The following is a 19,025-nucleotide window of genomic DNA, read 5'->3' on the forward strand; positions in this document are numbered from 1 at the left end:
TAACATGAGGGACCCCAATAATTTCTTAATCTTAAATTATGATTTTTTAGTCATTTTTATTTTTTAATTTTAAGGATATTTCTTATTATTTTCTAATCATTATTTTTTGAGTTACGTAATAATTTTACGTAAAAAAGAGATGAATGTCTCACATAAAAAATATGGACAAATATAGTGTATTTACGTCGAAATTTTTAGATCAAAGAGAACAATTATTTTTTTGGTGAAATTTTATTTATTTTTTTAAAATAGGTTTTTTTTTAATGAAAAACAAATTATGTCAAATTATTAAGAAAAATTTTGGGTGAATTTCATTCATAATATCTCAATTTAATTTGTTATATTAGTGTTGTTCCTTAACTTTAATTTGTATAGTAAAAATTCATAAACTTTAATTTGAATATATTAAATTTCCTATTATCTGTTATTATAAGTTTTTAAATTAATTTATTGTTATATTTCACTTATCCTTCCTTAAGTTCTATAAATACACCAAAACAATCTTTAATTTTTTTTTTTCACAAAAATCTTTAAAATTTTATTTTAATATAAAATATACTAAATAATAATAAGACTGAATATATTATCTTGCTAATTTAGAAAATAAAGACAAAAATTATATAAATATCAACCTATATAAAAAATAAAATCATTCATATTTAATTAAATTTTAAATATTTTCAAAATAAAGTAAAATAATATATGTCATTGAAATAAAACTAAAGAAGATAAATTAAACATACAATTTTTTGATATTAACCTAAAATTAAATTAAAAAATAATATATATATAATATTTTTATATGATAAATTAAATAAATAATTATTTGTAAATAGTTATAAAATATTAAATTATTTTTAAAAGTATGACTTTATTTTAAATAAATTAAAAATAAATGAAAATTTAAAATTTTAATTGACAATAAAATTTATAAATAATTATGAAAAATTTATTTAAGTTAGAAGATGATGGGTGAAATTTGATTATAAATTAATTTAAAAATTTATATTTTTATAATATAAATTAAAGTTAGGGGCAATATTAACAAACCCTTTAAATTAGGGAGTATTAATTAAATTAACTCGAAAATTTTTTCCCCAAGGGTAAAATGTGGCCCACGGGCCATGTTATCAGTTTCATTCATACGACACCGTTGTGCAGATAGCAGCGAGTCGCCAGGCTAGGCGGAGGACAGGCATTTCAAGCTTTACAGATTTGGAATTTGGATCGCCAAAATTAAAACCTCCATCACAATCAAAAATGGAGGAAGAGAAAGCAGTTGCCTACTACGATGAGCTCACCCGCAAAGGCGAAGGCGCCGCTAAGTTCAAGCAAGGCCTCGGCTTCTCTAGCAGCAATGATTCTGCTCCTTCTAAAGGCTCAGCTCTCCCTTCATATTCTTCTTTTCTTAGCAGTTTTGTCAAATCCTCCAGCCCCTCTCAGACCTCAAATTTCGAAAAGCAAGCGCAGCTCGAGTCCATTCAAAACAAGCTCAAGAAGAAACCGAGGGATGACTCATCGTCTAGGGTTTCCGAAATAAGCAGCAGAGAATCGAGCCGTAGGCATCGTTCCAGAAGTAGAGAGAGGGATAGAGAAAGGGACAGGGACAGGGAGAGGCATCACAGGAGGCGAAGTAGGAGCAGAAGCAGAGAGAGATATAGAGAAAGGGATAGAGATAGGAGAAGAAGGAGCAGAAGCAGGAGTAAGAGTCGGAGCGCGTCCCCACGGCGGGACAGGAGATGGAAGAGAAGAAATCGCAGTCGGAGCTTATCATCTAGAGGACGGAGGAGGTCAGACAAGAGCAGGAGTAATGATGTGGAGAGGGAGAGAGCAGGAAATGAGAGGAACGGGAGCGTTGATTATTCACAGTTGATTCAAGGCTATGAAAAAATGGTACGATTGCTGTTTCTTTTTTCTCTAAATTTTTATTACATTTATTCACAATTGAAGGTTATTTGGGGATCTTCTATTCACTTTGGGTTATTGAACTTTGGCTATCCATAATGCTGTGTTTGGTTTTGGACTTAGAATTCGTGATAGTAATCTGATGGTTCATGGGTGTCTATTGTTGCTCTCGGGGGCTTAGACAATTAGACCTTTCCTTTGTCTTACCCTTTGTTTGGATTGAGGGAAATGGAGAGAAGAGAAAAGAAAAGAAATGTGATTTATCACATTTCCTTTGTTTGGATAGCAAATAGAGGAAAGAAATGAGAAGAAATGAATAGAAATAAAGGGAAATTATATTTCCCAATTTCTCTTCATGAACCTAAAATATTTCTCTTCAATTTTGAGTGAAATGGAGAGAAGCGAAGAGAATGTAGTACCATTTATATTAAAATTACTTATATACGCTTAACATCATATAATAACAAAATCATAAATTCATGGCAACTAAGTAATTTTATTAGGAGGGAAATTTCATTTCTCCTCTATTTTAGTAAACTATCCAAACAATAGAAAAGAAATTTAATTTATCTTCTTTTCTTTTCTCTTCATTTCTCCTCTTTAGTTTCTCCTCAATTCAAGGATCCAAACAAATGGTTTAAGGATACCCGTATTGATTAATTCATTTAGAATAGTGAACGTGAAAGAGAACTATATTACCTGTTTAAATTTAGTATTGAGAATGCAAAAACTATGATTTATTACTGCTCAAAGACCAATTAGACATGGGCACTACTATGTTGCAAAATTTTGAATTCTATCAGGCAGAAGCTTGTATTAAATTCCCACGAGAAACGAGGTCAAATATTGGGACTGTTAAATATATGAGGCCCACTGACCCTTCTCTCTGTATGACAAAAGGGCACATTGCTGGACCCATATCAAAGGGCGTTCATGTATATTTGCCTCTCTCATATTCATAGTTCATGGGAATTGAGATATGAACCTGGGAAGGAATTTGATGATAAGTTGTCGAAAGGATGCAGCATACTGATTCTCAATGGTAATAAGTGTCTTGCACATCATGAGTGAAAATGCATAAAAACAGTTGAGAATATCAAAAAATGAGATTAGCATTGCTTATTTGCCATGTATTAAATCAGAACTGAATGTTGTATTCCAATTGTTCTATCAGTTCACTTCAAATACCAAAATAAAGTATATTGTGCATCTTCTAAAAATGACTTTAGAATGAGTATGTAAGAAGAAGCCCAATCTCTCTTACTCTCTCTTTCTATGTTGTTGCTATTAGTTATGAAGCATTGATAAACTGGGTTTCACTGTTGAGCAGACACCATCTGAAAGAGTCAAAGCCAGGATGAAACTTCAGCTTGATGAAACTGGTAGGAAATTGGCATCCTCTAGTATAAATTTAGTTACCATGTTAATTTTTCCCCCTTATTTGGAGGGGTTTTGGGAATTGCTGTTTTAGTTAGGAGTCATTGGCAGTGTAATCTTACTTGGATTTATGCTAAAGAGCCTTTTGCTTGAAATTATAAAATAAATAATGACATTGATGGCACATTTTTGCAAGGCAACCTTGTATTTTCAAGTCAAGTTAGTACAAAATGTTGAACTATTGAATTTTTAAGTGGTTATTTGAAACTTAGTTGTGGGGCATCATAATTCATAAGTAGCATGCCCAAATTAAACAAAAAACATTTTGTATTGATAGTAATAAACTATATTCACTCACCATGTTGCACTATATTAATTGGAAGGATTTCCCCAGGACCTAAGTTAGTTGTTTTCTTTCTTATCATTCTCTTTTCCCCCCTTCAATGCAGATGAAAAGCATTTGGTTTTGCTGGTATAGTTTGGCTTTTAACTTCAAATATTTTATGACTTCCAACTCAGAGATTGTTTTAAACAAACATGTTACAGTAGATATTACTTAAAAGATGGGAATATTTTTTGTAGTTTACATTTTATGTTACATGCTAATGTTATCATATTGAATTAATGTTGGAAGTTACAACCATACTGATGGTATGTAGATATGGGGTCAATATAGATTTATTTGTAGTATTATTGTTTTATAATTTGTTATGTGGATTGGAATGAGCCCTGATTGATGTACCTAACAACTTTGTAGTCAGTCACTGATGGATGTCCCTCATAATTGAGACATAGGGTGATTATTGCATATGGTTGCCTGCTTGTGCTGTGGGTCAAATTCATTGCTCATGATATTGTTTTATTTTGTTGTATGTAAATTTGAGGGACAAGGGTACAACATAACTGCACCTGTCTTTTTTTTTTTTGGTTTCTTTAAGTTGTTCTGGATTTTGATAAACGACAACCTTGCCACAATTTTATATTTATTTATTTATTTTTGTGAGCCTCAGAATATCTAATTAAATGACATTCTGCTATAGTTCTTGCCAATGAACACCCCATTCTTCCTCAGTTGCTCCTGCCAGAATTTTATTGCATAAAGGAACCTCTGTGCCATTTGACTATGTGCATTTTCTCCTGCAAATAAATTCATCTGTTGCATTTTTCATGTAGCTGAAAAAGATACAGCAAAGGGCATGGGCTCTGGTTGGGAGCGATTTGAGTTCAACAAGGATGCCCCACTTGATGATGAGGAAATTGAAGGTTAGACTTAATTGATCAAATTGCATTTCTTATTATATTCTACTAAGTAACATTTGATTTCTCGGTTGTTTGTATCGCTCTGCTGATGTCGGATGAATTAAAATATGTAGATCCTAAAGTTTCTTGGTGTCCAAATCTACTATGTTGTTATTGCTTATATCTTCTGTTCTTGTAACTTTTCTTTATTTTACTTAGAATTTTTTTTTACTTGTGTTCCTCTAAAATGGTGAAAGTTTTTCTTATTCGTTCTTTTCATTGCTTCTACTTGCTTACCTACCTCCCTTCCTGATACACACACAATAACACACTCACACATGTGAACAAATATTTTATAATAGAAGAAAAATAGCCCTTTTGCTGCCGCTATTCCTTCTCTCACTCCCTCTTCAGAAAACTGCCCTACATAAGGAGCAAAAGATGGGACTTTATGAGGGGTTTATACTTTATATTCATTACGCATGCCATGCAGTGGGAATATATAAAATGTTAAATCTCCAAATCTTCATGCATCAAATTACCTTTTTAGTTTATTCTGGCCATGGCTGAAATAATTTACCTCTTGTAAAGTTTTCTGCACATGTTGTATCACCTTTTAATATCATTCAAAACTGCATGTTCATAACTATGAACATGGAGATGTTTTTATGTAAATGGTTAAAGAAGTGTGGACAAATCATATGATCACTAAATGCTCTTTATTCTGTACCTTTAATTTAATTAACTGGATGTTTGGGCACTCACTTCTACCATTCGGTACATATGAGTGCTGAGCAATTATTTATTGTGCGAAGTAGAGTTGACACAACACCTTTGTCTAATCTGCAGCTGCAGAAGATGATGCAGGACTAGTCAAACACATTGGCCAGAGTTTCAGATTTTCTGCTGTGGAGGTACATACGTTGTCTTTGTTTCTCAGCTCAAGTCTCATTTGATGATCTTAAATATTGGTCCTTGGAAATTGGTTTATCTTGAGACATAAATGTCTATAGCTTAGTAATTTATGTAACATGTAAATATGAAGGCAAGGAAGGAGGAGACAATTAAAGCTGCTCATGATGAGGCCATGTTTGGAGCGCCAGTGCTTCCAGGATCCATGATTTCAGACAGCGAGCCAGAGGCAGAAAACAATGAAAAAGAGAGCAACAAAACTGAAGTCACTAAAGGCCTTTTAAGCGAGAAGGTAGGTTGTTACATGAGGAAGAGAGAAAGAGAGAAGTGAGTTTAAGCAATTCTTTGTATGGTTTCAGGTTCTTGCAAAGCAACAAGGTTCTTGGCGTGAACGTGCTCGTAAAGCATAGTTAGATCATGAAGTTTGATTGGGAGGTGACTCTGCTTGTAATGGATCAAGAAGCTGATGGGTGATGAGGCCTGGGTGTAAGAAAAGGAATTGTCAATTGTTGCTGCTCTTACTCTAGTGTTGCATTTGATAGGTGAAAGTCTGTTTCCCAGAATTTAATGGGACCAACAATTTCTGCACCTTGTTTCATAATATCCATGAAATTCTGCAAAGCGAGGATTAGGAAAGTATAGTGAAGCTTTTTTTAATTTTGATAATGAATGCTAATATGGGGTTTTACGACTTGGAGCACAGAACACAAATTTTTAATGTATATGTGTGGAAAAGAGAGGCAACAGCTCCAATCATTTTGCGATGATTCTTATGCTTGCTCGTGTTTCTTCAAAACTCATCCTTGTGATGTTTATTTTGCACCTGCCGAGTGAACTAATTATTAAGGAGAGCTTCTTCTGAAGAAGAAAAGAGGTGAACTTGCTCTTGCACAAGGAGAATGAAAACTTTGATCGTTGCTGCCTGATTCCATTTCTGGTAATGGTAGATTTTTGGATGTAGGATTGAGCAAGCTATTTGCCACATTGAGATTTGATAGAATACTGGAATGTACATGCAGGCTTACCTATCAAATCTAATAATGGATGTGGATTTGTGATTGGGGTTATGGGTTGATGCTTCATGTATATTCGGAAAAAAAAAAAAAAGGGATTTTAATTCTTCTACGAAAATGGTTAGCCCTGGTATGCTCTCTCCTGCGATCATGCGGATAAGCTAAGGACAATAATGTAATTTTGTTGGGAGGGAAAATACCGATAGTTGCCTACGTGTCGATAACCAATTGGGCAACTTATTTAATCGGGTTTAACCATTGTCCAATTTTAAAACTAGAAAACGATAGAAATAGCACAATCCCTAAGTCAAAATCAAGTCTCTTTGGTTTTATAGGCTTCCCTAGCTTGTTTACCCCCCCCTTTCTCCCGTGGAAAAGCTCAAGGCCTCTGCCCCTCTCGCTCCGATCCTGTCCGTCCGGTGAGTTCAAATGGCAGGAGGTCGATGGATCAGACCTGAGGTGAGTTAAGATCCTTGTATTATCGGTCAGATCGCTTCATTTGCGTCCGTTATCAATTCTTGTTTGACTCAGCTACTTGTATTTCTATGGGTGTAGGACCATAGATATTGAGTAGATAGATGTTAGTGGTGCTATATTTGTGTGTGTGTGTCCATGTGTAGGTGTATCCTCTGTTCGCCGCCGTTGGAGTTGCCGTTGGGATCTGTGGGTTGCAGCTGGTCCGCAACATCTGCATCAACCCTGAAGTCAGGTCTCTCTCTCTCTCTCTCTCTCTCTGGTGATGTAAATCTGTATAAGGTGTTTGGACTTTGGATGATAAAGATTAAAAGCCGGTTTCTATAGGAGGTTGAGGATGACACCTTATTTTTGCTGCTAAATGGTTTTCCCCCCTTCTCCATAATTGTTGATGTTTATGTAATTTGACATAAATGAAACTCTATGCTGATTTTGATTTCGGAAGTTCATGTGGGATGTTGTTGTAAGGGATGGTGAACAAAATTGTCTTTGTGAGGTTTCTTTTGTTTTAGTTATATTACAGTGATTAGAAAGAGAAGGGCCTGGGTGCCGGGTGTTAATTTGTTTAAGACCTCTTTATCAATTGCGCCTTGTTTAACAGGAAACCATTAACCATTTTTGAGACCAGAGTGTGTATTTCTGCTTCTTTTTTTATTCTAATATGAATTGGAAGTTCATTTTCAATTTACATCCTCAACAAAAGGAAATTGTTTGAATGAGCCTTGATTCCAACATTTTCACTGTATGTTTCTTGTTTGATTCTATTAAGGGTTGGATTTGGATGCCCCAAAAAAAAAGTCTCAGTTTTTCTGCCTGCCTTAATTTATGTTTTGGAAGTAGGAAGTGTATCAATGGATCGGAACTTGGAAGATTGCTAATTTGACTGATTGAATCACCATTTTCATGTTTTGTTTGGGATCGAAACAGGGTTAACAAGCAGGACAGAGCTGCCGGAGTTTTGGAGAACTTTGCAGAGGGAGAAAAGTATGCTGAACATGGTCTAAGGAAATTTGTCCGCAGCAGGGCCCCTGAAATTATGCCATCCCTCAACAGCTTCTTCGCAGATCCAAAATGAAGTAATTGGTGCTTTATGTTTTAAGTTCTACAAAAAATGTTGGATCATTCACATGTTAATGTGGCTTTTTATTTTCTTGGATCTACTGAATGTTTTTGAAACGAAATAAAGTTGGGATGGATTATCTTAAGCTTAAGCTTGTTTTACCTGGAATGAAATGAGACTGCACCAGCACTATCAGATATTTTATGTTGATGTTATATGAAGATTGCGGTGATTGTTATTGCAAATTGCAATTGAGTTATGAGTATTCGCCTAATGAGATCAATAGGTAGTCCTAGTTAAACGTTATAAATCTGCAAATCTGAACCCTCAATATTGGTAAAGGTAGGATTCGACAAACTTTGTGCCACTTCAACACATTGCAGAAGGGTTTTTAAAATCCACAACAGAGTTGATAATAGCCTGTCAGAGTTTCGAATTGGGTTTTGTTATGGATGCAGACCGTCTGCCAAGCATGTTTGTTGCCTGACAGTGGCAGACAGCAAGAGATGCATATATGAGAAACTTCAGTACACGCATAGAATAGATTCACACTACGGAGTCTCTGTAGCCGGAGGATTCATTATCAACTGCGAGAATATATCATCACAATGTTGATGCCCAAGCTAATCTCTTAACTTGCTAATGTCCCCACGCCAGTACGGTTTCATCATGCAGATTAGAATCCTTGAATTTTATCATTGGAATGGAATACGTGTCTAATTACTATGATAACTAGAGAACTGTGCAGAGAATCAATACATAATATTTTCATAGACTTGACGAGATAGAAAAAGCAGTTGGCAAACCTTCACAGCACCAAAGCTAAAAAACCTCACAATTGCAGTGAAATTTCTCTTGCTGGTACTCAGCACCCAAAGTAATGACTACCATTTGCATTTTATACATCACTGATAACCCCGGCGAGTTTACTATTCTTGTGAACTCCCTGCACCTATCAGCCCCTTCCTAAGCCTGTTGTAGAGATCTAGCCATTGCTTGCCATTGAAAGGAATGGGGTGTTGCCATTCTCATTGCACTCCACTACCCAATACTTGCCACTCACTTGCAGATGAAAAGAAGATATATAAAGGTCTAGCATATCATTTGAGAAAAATGAATGCTAAACTTAGCTTGAAACTCTAAGTAATACAACACAAATTAAATTCTCTCTTTTGGTCTGGTTATCTCACTGGCCATTGCCCGTGAAGCTTTAGCAGCAATACCGGAGCTTCAGACCAAAACTATAAATTGAAAGGTTAGATAGAGTACAGCATTGACATTGGGTCATGAATGATAATACCTAGCAATACAGCCCTGCATTCTAGAAATTATGGCACCACATCAGACTGAAAATTTCCATTTTCATAACACCATTCTTTTCCTTAAAAGGTAGGGATAACAACAAAAGAACACCAACAACTCTGAAACATTTAAGTCCAGAGATATATTTAGGTATCACAATTTGACAAATTCCAAGAACTTCATTGTGGTTGGTTTTGGCAAGCATGAAACTGAGGAAAGGGAGACATACATTGTAGGATCTGAATTCAGGGATGACAATGTTCAAAATCCACTAAAGGGAAACTGGATTCTGCTGTTCTCGTTCCTCAAAGCATATTCTTTGCTGTTTCCTTCTCCTGAAAGCATGACAGGGAAGCCAAAAAGAAAGAAGCTAAATTACACATATTTATGGAACTTATAAGTGGATTCTAAATTTCTTAATTGAACTCAGATAAAACAGATCATAGAATTCACTGGGCCAGTGTAATCCAGAAGACGGGTACAATACATCTCTGCTTCTTCAAATCTCTTCTGCTCTCTGCAGTGTTGGGCAAGAAACAGCAGAGCTTCAACCATATTTGGTCCTTCTCTCTTTTCAGCTTCCATCCTCTCCGAGTCCTTGTAGTAAAGTGCTGCCTCTTCAGAACGCCCAAGCTCGGCATGGAGCTTTGCCAACTGATGCAGGGCAATTGCCTCTCTATCATTACTATTTGCAGCCTTTCTGTAACACTTGATTGCCTCTTCAAGCATGTGAAGCTGGTCAGTTTCATAACACTAGCCATGGCAATCCACAACCGAGAATCATTTGGTTGCAAGAAAACAGACTTCTTAAAATAGCGAAGAGCATAGAACGGCATGCCCATCATTTCATATGCTTGTCCCAGCCCATACCAAGCTCGACAATCACGAGGATTGATATCCACAGCCAGTCGATAGGCATCAATAGCAGCTGGAGTGTTTTTCATCTCAAGTAACATACTCATGACCCATAAGAGTCCAGGCAGATAAATAATTTTTGTTCAACTTGAGTGCCCTCCTAAAGTACACAACAGATTTCTCATGCTGCCCCTTTAGATTGTAATAATTTCCAATAATGCAACAGGATTCAGGTCTGTATTTATCAGTCACAAATTCCCTGTGGGCAAGGTAACTGAGGGCAGAGAAACACTCCTTTTCATAGAGCACATTGGAATACATATCCAAATCTTCTACTCAATAGGGGTCATTCCTCAAAAATTCTTCAAATATTACGTCAACTTGTTCAAATTCTCTTACACAGTACTGGGCTTTTGCAATTTAAGCCTGTATGTAATTACTGAAACTGAAAGTGCTTTGTAGATACTCATATTTTGCACGGGATTCATTATGTGTACGTAGTTCTTGATAAGCACTGGCAAGAAAGAAATCCTTCATCCAATGGTTGCTAAGGGTAAGACCATTCAAATTCTCAACTGTAGTGCACAGAGACTGCAGCTCTAACCAAGCACTCCAATTCCAAGGATAGCTATTCACAGATTCCTGAAGAACTGTACAAGCAAGGTTCTGATTGCCTTTTTCTTTAAGCACAAGACCATATAAATACAAGCCAAAGGGATCGATTGTGCCATTCTTGCAGAGTGCAGATAACTTTCTCTCCAGAGATACTACCTTGCGATTCACAGTGTCACTCTTACCTAAGGGTCCCTCAAGTTCTATCATCTCCTCTTCTTTCCTCTTTTCTCCGGCCTTTAAACCAAAAAAAAAAAAAAAAAAGTACAAAACTTCATAACTACAACATCACATAAACTTAATTTGGGATTGATATCATGTAAATTGGTTATACCAGATGAAATACTAAACAGATGTCCATGAATCTTTTAAGAACTATGTGACATGTTGTCAATCTTAGACTCTGAATGCAACTAGAAGTCTACAGCTACAATAAGCAATGTTTACAAGTGCTTGCAAATTCTATCATAATTAAAATGATAGTTTGAAGGAAAGCCATTAATGCAAGAGACTTCTTCTTCCCAACCTCCTTTTGCAAAGCAATTGAATGTGAAATGCAGGTGATGATAAAAATTCTCAAGTATTTATTATTACTCACCTTTTAAATATTTTTAGAAATTTAACCAGCAATAATCCTAACAGAAGAAGAAAATAACATGAGAATTAAAGCATGCTTGAGAAACAAAAGAGGAAAAGTTCACAGAGAAACAGTTAACACTTCCACATAGAAACAAGCGCTTCTGAATTTAGATTAGGTTCAGTAGCTAGTTTCAGTTATTTTATGTTTCTACTTGATTTATGCAACACATTCTCCATATAAATACTTAAAAAGCAGAATCATGAGGATCCGCCAACTCTACTAATGATGAGTGCCCCAGTCCCCTAAATAAGTTTCATTATGAACTTAGCTAAGAACTTCATTACTAAATTTCTAGTTTAAGAGGGGTAGTAGATCAAGATGTCTCATTCAGAATGCAAATGAGAACGGTAGTTCTTTTTAGATGTATCTAACATAAACTCACAAGTGTTTTCATCCAGGCTTAACATCCACTCAAATTATATAAAGATGATTGCTTCTATTTCCAGTTGCTATGCCAGAGCAATTCAGATGATTCCATTCTACTTGAGATGTTCAAGCTTATTATATAGAAGTGCACCCTCATCACCTTGCTTAATACTTCCGTTTATGTGCCTTCTTCAATAAATAATATATATATAAAAAAAAAGAAGCAACAAAGTGGTAATAACAGCATTAGTCTTGTTTTAGTTTTAGGCAATGGTTGCATGTACATAACATGTATCTTTGAATCTCTATGGCATAAAGATAGAGCTTTCTTTTTTTTTTCCCCAGACATCACGTTTAATTCTGATTCTCACAAGTCCAATGCTTGCCTCACTTTATGTTTTTAGTTGGCTAATAGCATTCCTTCGGATTAAACATCACATGAGACTCTTTTAAATGCTTGCACCTAATAAATACAATACAAATCAAGGCATTGACTTCCATGAGTCTATATGAACTACAATTGCACTCAGTAACTCTAATTACATGATCTTTTCCCCAGTGTTTATTGAAGGAAGATATAGGAACTTTTGTGGACAATTCAAACCAATTAATCCACAAAGAACTTGTCGGAGAAAAGCTAAAGCTATACTTTAGTCCCTAATACATTCAGCAAAGTCATCATAAAAACAAAATAAATGCACCAAAAAAAAAAAAAGAAAAAAGATCAACTGAAATATATGACGTGTAGATGAGGAAACAACAGACCAGATAAAGAGCATAACATCTCAGGAACACAGCTTTCTTTCCAGTTTGATCTCGAAGCACATGTGCAGCCCTTCTATACTCTCCTTTGCCAGAAGGTAGAAGTCACTGTCCACGGCCTCATCTTCTGCCATCACCGGAGTAGAAACATATGATACGCCAGCTGGCAGTGTAGAAGGTATATCATTGGTGCAGAATCTTCTACGAATGCTTGAGTTTCCACGCTGGAATCTGGTGTTTGAAGGAGTAAACTTTGCAGGGTCCTGCGCGATTACCACCACCTGAAAACCACTAATGATAAAAGAAATTGAAATGGGTTCAAAAAGAAATTTGATAAAGTGCTTTATTTTTAGGAAAATGGAAGGTCTTACTATTTGGTAAATTGATTTATGCACTTAACAATTGAAAGTCACTAAATCAAGCATGAGGCAATGTATAGGATAGTTCAGTTGCTGTTAAACATGATTGTAAACGAAGATAAAAAGACTGTTTTCAAATATTTCCCATTTTTCTTCTGCTGAACTCATTCAATGCCCAAATGGAGATCAAACAATGAGAGAGAAGTTCAAAAATAATTATAATGATCGGAGTCGACATAAATCAACAATTTTATTTAGGTATTGTATAAGCATCAACTTGGAAGTATTTCCAAAACGCGCACAAATTTCGTTTTCTAGAGCAAGAAAAGAAGTTCGAAAAGAAAACGGTAAGCAGACACTGAATGAAATTTTATCATCGCATGTGAAGGAAGAGCAAGAGAAAGAATGCTAATTTGGGTTTAGGGTTTTAGAGTGGAAGAGGATACCATTTGGAGGCAGAGTAAAGAAAACGATCGCTGAGTTGGCGAATCGCAGTTCGGAGCTCGCTTCTGCAACTTTCTCTTGAACTCATCGATCTGTCCCTCTCTCTCCATCTATGTCTGCTTTTTATTCAACTGGCAATCACGCTCCCGCTCTTATTTGAGCGGATATCCACCTCTTTTTTTGCTCTATGATTCTGAAGTCAAAATGAGTTTTGGTGGTTGTATCGGCGGCCAGGCCTTTTGAAGAAAAACGCTTCTAAACAAAAGCCCATTTCAACCCAGCCCAGAGGATGACTCTCTCTCTCTCCTTTCCAAAGTTAAAAGTGTGAATTTCACCCATGCTACTTTCTCAAAATGATCATCACCCCCTTTGAAGTGGAGTCATCCGCAGAATTTGGATAATTTTCATAATCTGTCACAAAATTTTACTCTGTTTTTTATTTTTTTTTAATTTTAATTTATTATAAAAGAATTTCTAAATTTTAATTTTATTAAAAAAAAAATACTTTTAACTTGCAATAACAATTTTTAAATTACAAAAAAAATATTCTAAACTACAGCGTAACGTATATAAATACAGTTTTAACACTTTTTATGAACGGTAAATCCTCATATTTTTCATGGAGTAAATCATTGTGATAATATCGATATTTTTTTAATAGGCTAAGATGATGGTTAAAACGGCCAATATTTTCTTCTTTGTGTGAGAGGAAATGAGATAAAAATTTATGTTTTTTTTTTTTAACTTGAAAACCTATCATAGTAGGTTTGATGATTTTTATAAAATAAAATTAAAATTTATAAATTTTTTTAGTAATAAATTAAAATTAAAAAATAAAAGTGAAACACAAAATAAAATCGAGAGACAAATTATAAATATTACCTACAACATCCCCGTCTATAAGATCATCACGTTTAATTATTGAAAATTGATCTAGCATTTGAAGGGAATTTAAAAAAAAAAAAATAGAGAGGAGAAGAGAAACTAAATAGCTAAGCTAGACTTGCCATGTCAAGAAGAATCCTTAAAATTGGTTGTTGCATGTAATTTGACTGTTATTGTTTATTTAACTATATTGTTTGGGAGGTTTTAAGTTTTTCACGCACTTTATTGTTATCAATTATAAAATTTATATACCATATATGAATGAAATTCACCCAAAACTAAAACTTAAAAAAGCAATCTTTAAATATCAAACTGTAAAATATGACTCAAAATGCTTACTTAGTTGTTTAAAGCTAACCACTATCACACATGCTTCCCCACCAAAATCACATAACTTTACGTCTTTGCCATCGCCACTCCATCGATGGAAGGCCTGAAGCCATCGCTCTAGCCATATCAATTCAGCAAACTATGCTGCCGTGAGAAAACTACACAGGGTAGTGAAAGTTTTCATGTTTAGACATGAATGTGGATGCTTTCAAGATCTTTCTTTGTTTAATACAATTCTTGATGTGTTGTGCGAGTCAAGACGAGTAAAGATGGCTTTGTAAGTTGTTTAAGGTTTTAAGGGATGAGTTTGAGGCTGGTTGTGTTAGTTATAATATATTAGTTAATGGCTAGTGTTTGATAAGAGGGCACCACAAGCCTCAGAGGCGTTAAAAGATATGGTGGAGTGCAGATTAACTCCAAATTTGACTACTTACAATATAATGCCAAGTGAGATTATGAAAGCTCGAAAGTTTTGCTTTAATTCAAATTTTATATAAGAAAGATAATAAATGTTAGTTAATTATTGTATATATTAAGAATAAAATAAAAATAATAAAATAATTTTTATTTAATTATAAGTAAAACTTATATTTTTAAATAGAGAGTGCATGTGCGTGCTCCAGCAAGGATGTTTTGTATCTCATTAAAAGGGCAAAACAGTGATTTCGGAGTGTGCAGAGGCGCGTTTCAGCCAAACGGCCTGGTAATTCAAATTCCCGCTAAGATATCCAATTAATTCAAAGTTTTAAAAAGGAAATCCCTCCAAACACTATCCCTCTCTTTGAAAATTCCTGCCGCGCCATTATTAATCAACCCCTCTTCTCCGCTCTCTCTCTTTTCCATCTTTTTTAACGGTCCTTCGCCGCTGCACAATCAATACTCTCTCTCTATACCTTTCCCTCCATTCCGCAATTCTACTGTCCTTACGTTTCCTTCGCTATCTCGGATCCCTTTACAATTACAACACCATGCCTTTATCATCTACCGAAGGGCCGGAATCCTCTTGTCGGCACCACAACTACAGCAGGAAACAGAAATCTCTCGGTCTCCTTTGCACTAAGTACCATTTTCTTCTTTCTTTCTTTTTTTTTTTTTTTTGTTTGATTTCCACTGCTGCATTTTCTTTAATTGCTGACCTGTTCCTCGCAGTTTCTTGAGCTTGTATGATAGGGACGGTATTGAAGTCATTGGGCTGGATGATGCTGCCTCGAAATTAGGTCTTTTATATATCTTGATTACTGTGATGCAATTTTTTTTGTTGATTATGTTTGCGATCTGATTTGGGTGGTATCTTAACTACATTGGATTTTGAGATCTGCAGGCGTTGAGAGACGGCGGATCTATGATATTGTTAATGTTTTAGAGAGCGTTGGAGTGAGTATCTTACGTGCTTTGGTTTCTCTATTTTAGTTTTGTGAGTGCCTTTTCTTATTTGGGATTTTATTGCTTTTAGGTTCTTGCAAGAAAAGCAAAGAATAAATATACTTGGAAAGGGTTTGGGGCAATCCCTAAAGCTTTACAGGAGTTGAAGGTATTAGAGGTTTTATTTTTCATTTGGGCTATTGAGGTTGATTGATAATTGTTTGCAATGCTGTTATATTTTAAGAGCACTGATTTGGCAATTTAATGGTATAACAGGAGGAGGGTTTGAGAGAGAATTTAAGCAGTTTTGATAAGCAGCAGAGCAGTAATTGTGAGAAAGTAAGTATATTAGGTTTTATGAACAAGTATTGGTGCGTGAAGCTTACAGTAATTTTAGATTTTTTTTTTAATGGGATCTAAAAATGGCGCACTTCATATTTTTCTTCTTTATAGTTATCAGATGATGAAAATGATGATGAAGATGACTGTGATTCCAACCCGAACACTGGAAGCCAGAATGATAATTTAATTCCCAGTGGCATTGTTAAATCAAAGGCAGCATCAAGATTTGGTAATTGACTTTCTACAAGCACAATTATATGTTTGGCTTTCTATTCTATCGCCTGCACACGTATTTTATTGATCTTGTCTATGATTTAGTCAGGTTAGCTTAATCAATTTGACTAGGCTAATTAAAAAAAAAATCCGTTCAAGCATTTGTCAAGATTGTGCAGTCTATTGCGTTTGTGTTTTGTTGAAAAAATTGGTGCAAATTGGTTATTGAACAAATCGGATGGGGTTATCATTTGTCTAATGGATTGTCATAGCTGGTTTTCTTGGCAAGATGTGACCAACCTCCATTGTTCATCTTACAGATAACAGAAAAGAAAAATCATTGGGACTTCTCACACAGAATTTTGTCAAGCTCTTTGTTTGCTCTAAAGTGGGTAAAAAACTGGAAAGTGTTAATTCTTTGTTGATCTTAGAAAATATCTGTTATTTTTGTACTTATCAGCAACTTATTTTCAGGTGGATCTAATCTCCCTTGATGAAGCTGCAAAACTATTGCTTGGGGATGCCCACAATTCGTCAATAATGAGAAGTACTTGTTCTCAATCTTGCCTTTTCTTATCTTCATTTTTAATATAAATCTGAAATTAGTTTTGACTGATCCTCTGTCCATAACATGGTAGCAGCAAAAGTAAGACGGCTGTATGACATTGCAAACGTATTGTCTTCCTTGAAACTTATTGAAAAGGTATGGCAAGTGCTTACCCAAAAGATTAAATGAATAAATCACCATTACAATTGGTTCAGTCCCTGAGTTTCAATAATGATATGCAGACTCATACAGCAGAGGCCAGGAAACCAGCCTTCAGGTGGTTGGGTTTGAGAGGGAAACCTGAGAGTGGATCAGGCGATTCTTTGGCCGAGTCTAGAAAAAGAACATTCGGAGCTGATGTTACTAACATTTGTTTCAAAAGAAATAAAGTGGATTCTTCAGCTGATGGAGAAAAAAGCAACAATTTAAAATTGCCGAACCAAATAAAAGTCGAGAATGTAGTAACAATTGCAGATACAAGCACTTCGGGTCAGGATTTCCCTACGAGTTACCAGTTTGGCCCTTTTGCTCCTGTTACAGTGGCCAAAGTTGGTGGCTCGGATAACAAATTGACTCAAACTCATGATTGGGAGAGTCTTGCGTCTACTTACCGTCCTCATTATCACAACCAAGGTATAACTTATTGCATAATCCTTGCAATTGAATGAAATGCTTTGCTCATTGCACAAACTTTTCATGATCTATTTACCTGAAGTTGAGCATCGGAAATGTGGGGTGATTTTCATGTGTACTGTCTCTTAACATCATGTAGTCTGCTAATTTGACCGCTAATAACTCTCCATCAATGAGCATAAGTTTCAGATGATTTATCGTTTTGATATTTCACGGTAAAGCCATCTCTAGGGATGGACATGTTTCCCTCCACAAGTCCATCTTATTTTCTATTGGTGGAACTGTGGAAGTACATGGTTCTATATTTCTATTCCCATAGGGGCCTAAATAAGTGACAGTGAGGTAATAGAACATATATGAACCTTGTTATTGTTAATCTATCTGATACGGTTGCATCTTTACCAGTATTATGTAAAAAAAGTGTCCATGCGAACACAATACTGAAAAAGATAGAAACTTTGTTTGCATTGACACCTGATGGTTAGGGACCGCGTTCTCATTAACATTCGCCTAATGCTGTAAATTCAAAGCAAAATTTCATGTTATTTTGGGACCCATCATTTAGGATGTCTATTGGGCAATTGACTGTTTGTCTGGCAATGCACTGTACGCTTGAGTTTGCACTAGAATATATCAAAACATGAAGCTGATTCTACTGATTTTTTTCAGCTTTGAGAGAACTTTTTGCTCATTACATGGAAGCATGGAAATCATGGTACACTGAAGTCGCTGGGAAGAAGAAACCAATACAAGAAGTCTCCTGATGCTTCACCTCTCTGCATTGCCCAATGAACTTCAAATAATTTGGGTTTTTCATACTTTTTAGGGGAAAAGAGAAGAGTTGTGGCCTTACGTTGGATGCAACTACTCTTATGCCCATCCTCCGGATATTTTATTTCATTTATCTTAGTGTTGAGATTTGTACACATGATTGCACGCTTGAGTGCTACAAATTTATACTCAATTTCTACCATCTAATGCATCCAAGCAAGTGGAAAAGAATATTCTGTGCCTTTCCGTTTTTCCTATGGAAGGGCAATTAAATGCTTAACTTTTCTATTGTTCCTGGCTCTTTCGGTCCTCTCAATGTTGAAATGTGTGATGGCTCACAATTTAATTATGAAAGAATCAGACGAATTTTATAATGCAATTTTTCTAGATTTACTTTAGGGCATAAATGAATCTTGCCAAGATATATATATATATAGCCAGCCATGTTCTCGAGGCATTTAACAAGGCAAGGAGCAAGAGCAAGTGAGCTAAGAGTGGTGAAAGAAATTCACAAATGAGCATTTGTGAATCTCTTATTTTTTATAATAAAAATTTTTTAATCGTCTTCACCTATAAATGTAGACTTCATAGCTGAATTATTTTAAATTTGTACATGCTATAA

General features: G+C 35.3%; 3 protein-coding genes and 1 pseudogene across 3 annotated transcripts; 3 read left to right on the forward strand and 1 right to left on the reverse strand.

Annotated features, from left to right (window-relative positions):
- The first annotated feature begins 1,156 nt into the window (after positions 1 to 1,156).
- Positions 1,157 to 6,206, forward strand: LOC110658075 (uncharacterized). The gene is made up of 6 exons (XM_058132491.1): positions 1,157 to 1,893; positions 3,236 to 3,287; positions 4,456 to 4,545; positions 5,371 to 5,435; positions 5,567 to 5,725; positions 5,793 to 6,206. The coding sequence occupies exons 1-6, from the start codon at positions 1,261 to 1,263 to the stop codon at positions 5,841 to 5,843; spliced, it is 1,050 nt and encodes a 349-aa protein (XP_057988474.1). The 5' UTR covers positions 1,157 to 1,260; the 3' UTR covers positions 5,844 to 6,206.
- A 532-nt stretch (positions 6,207 to 6,738) lies between these two features.
- On the forward strand, positions 6,739 to 8,125 carry LOC110658118 (uncharacterized). Its single transcript, XM_021815606.2, has 3 exons — positions 6,739 to 6,905; positions 7,067 to 7,155; positions 7,848 to 8,125. The coding sequence occupies exons 1-3, from the start codon at positions 6,876 to 6,878 to the stop codon at positions 7,993 to 7,995; spliced, it is 267 nt and encodes an 88-aa protein (XP_021671298.1). The 5' UTR covers positions 6,739 to 6,875; the 3' UTR covers positions 7,996 to 8,125.
- Positions 8,126 to 8,729: 604 nt separating this feature from the next.
- Positions 8,730 to 13,444, reverse strand: LOC110658109 (anaphase-promoting complex subunit 8-like; annotated as a pseudogene).
- Positions 13,445 to 15,302: 1,858 nt separating this feature from the next.
- LOC110658108 (E2F transcription factor-like E2FE) lies at positions 15,303 to 18,702 on the forward strand. The gene is given in 12 exon segments (XM_021815597.2): positions 15,303 to 15,595; positions 15,685 to 15,752; positions 15,857 to 15,909; positions 15,989 to 16,066; positions 16,174 to 16,236; positions 16,351 to 16,468; positions 16,773 to 16,840; positions 16,927 to 16,999; positions 17,094 to 17,155; positions 17,242 to 17,632; positions 18,302 to 18,372; positions 18,374 to 18,702. Coding segments are annotated over 12 exon segments (1,188 nt in total). The 5' UTR covers positions 15,303 to 15,503; the 3' UTR covers positions 18,425 to 18,702.
- The last annotated feature ends 323 nt before the right edge of the window (positions 18,703 to 19,025 follow it).

The sequence above is a fragment of the Hevea brasiliensis genome, chromosome 13, assembly GCF_030052815.1.
Source record: "Hevea brasiliensis isolate MT/VB/25A 57/8 chromosome 13, ASM3005281v1, whole genome shotgun sequence".
Lineage (NCBI taxonomy): Eukaryota > Viridiplantae > Streptophyta > Magnoliopsida > Malpighiales > Euphorbiaceae > Hevea > Hevea brasiliensis.

Coding starts and splice junctions, on each gene's coding strand:
- LOC110658075 (XM_058132491.1), top strand. CDS start 1,261: ATGGAGGAAGAGAAAGCAGTTGCCTACTACGATGAGCTCACCCGCAAA. Junction 3,288..4,455: donor ACTTCAGCTTGATGAAACTG/GTAGGAAATTGG, acceptor TTTTTCATGTAG/CTGAAAAAGATACAGCAAAG. Junction 5,436..5,566: donor TCAGATTTTCTGCTGTGGAG/GTACATACGTTG, acceptor GTAAATATGAAG/GCAAGGAAGGAGGAGACAAT.
- LOC110658118 (XM_021815606.2), top strand. CDS start 6,876: ATGGCAGGAGGTCGATGGATCAGACCTGAG. Junction 6,906..7,066: donor GTCGATGGATCAGACCTGAG/GTGAGTTAAGAT, acceptor GTCCATGTGTAG/GTGTATCCTCTGTTCGCCGC. Junction 7,156..7,847: donor TGCATCAACCCTGAAGTCAG/GTCTCTCTCTCT, acceptor GGATCGAAACAG/GGTTAACAAGCAGGACAGAG.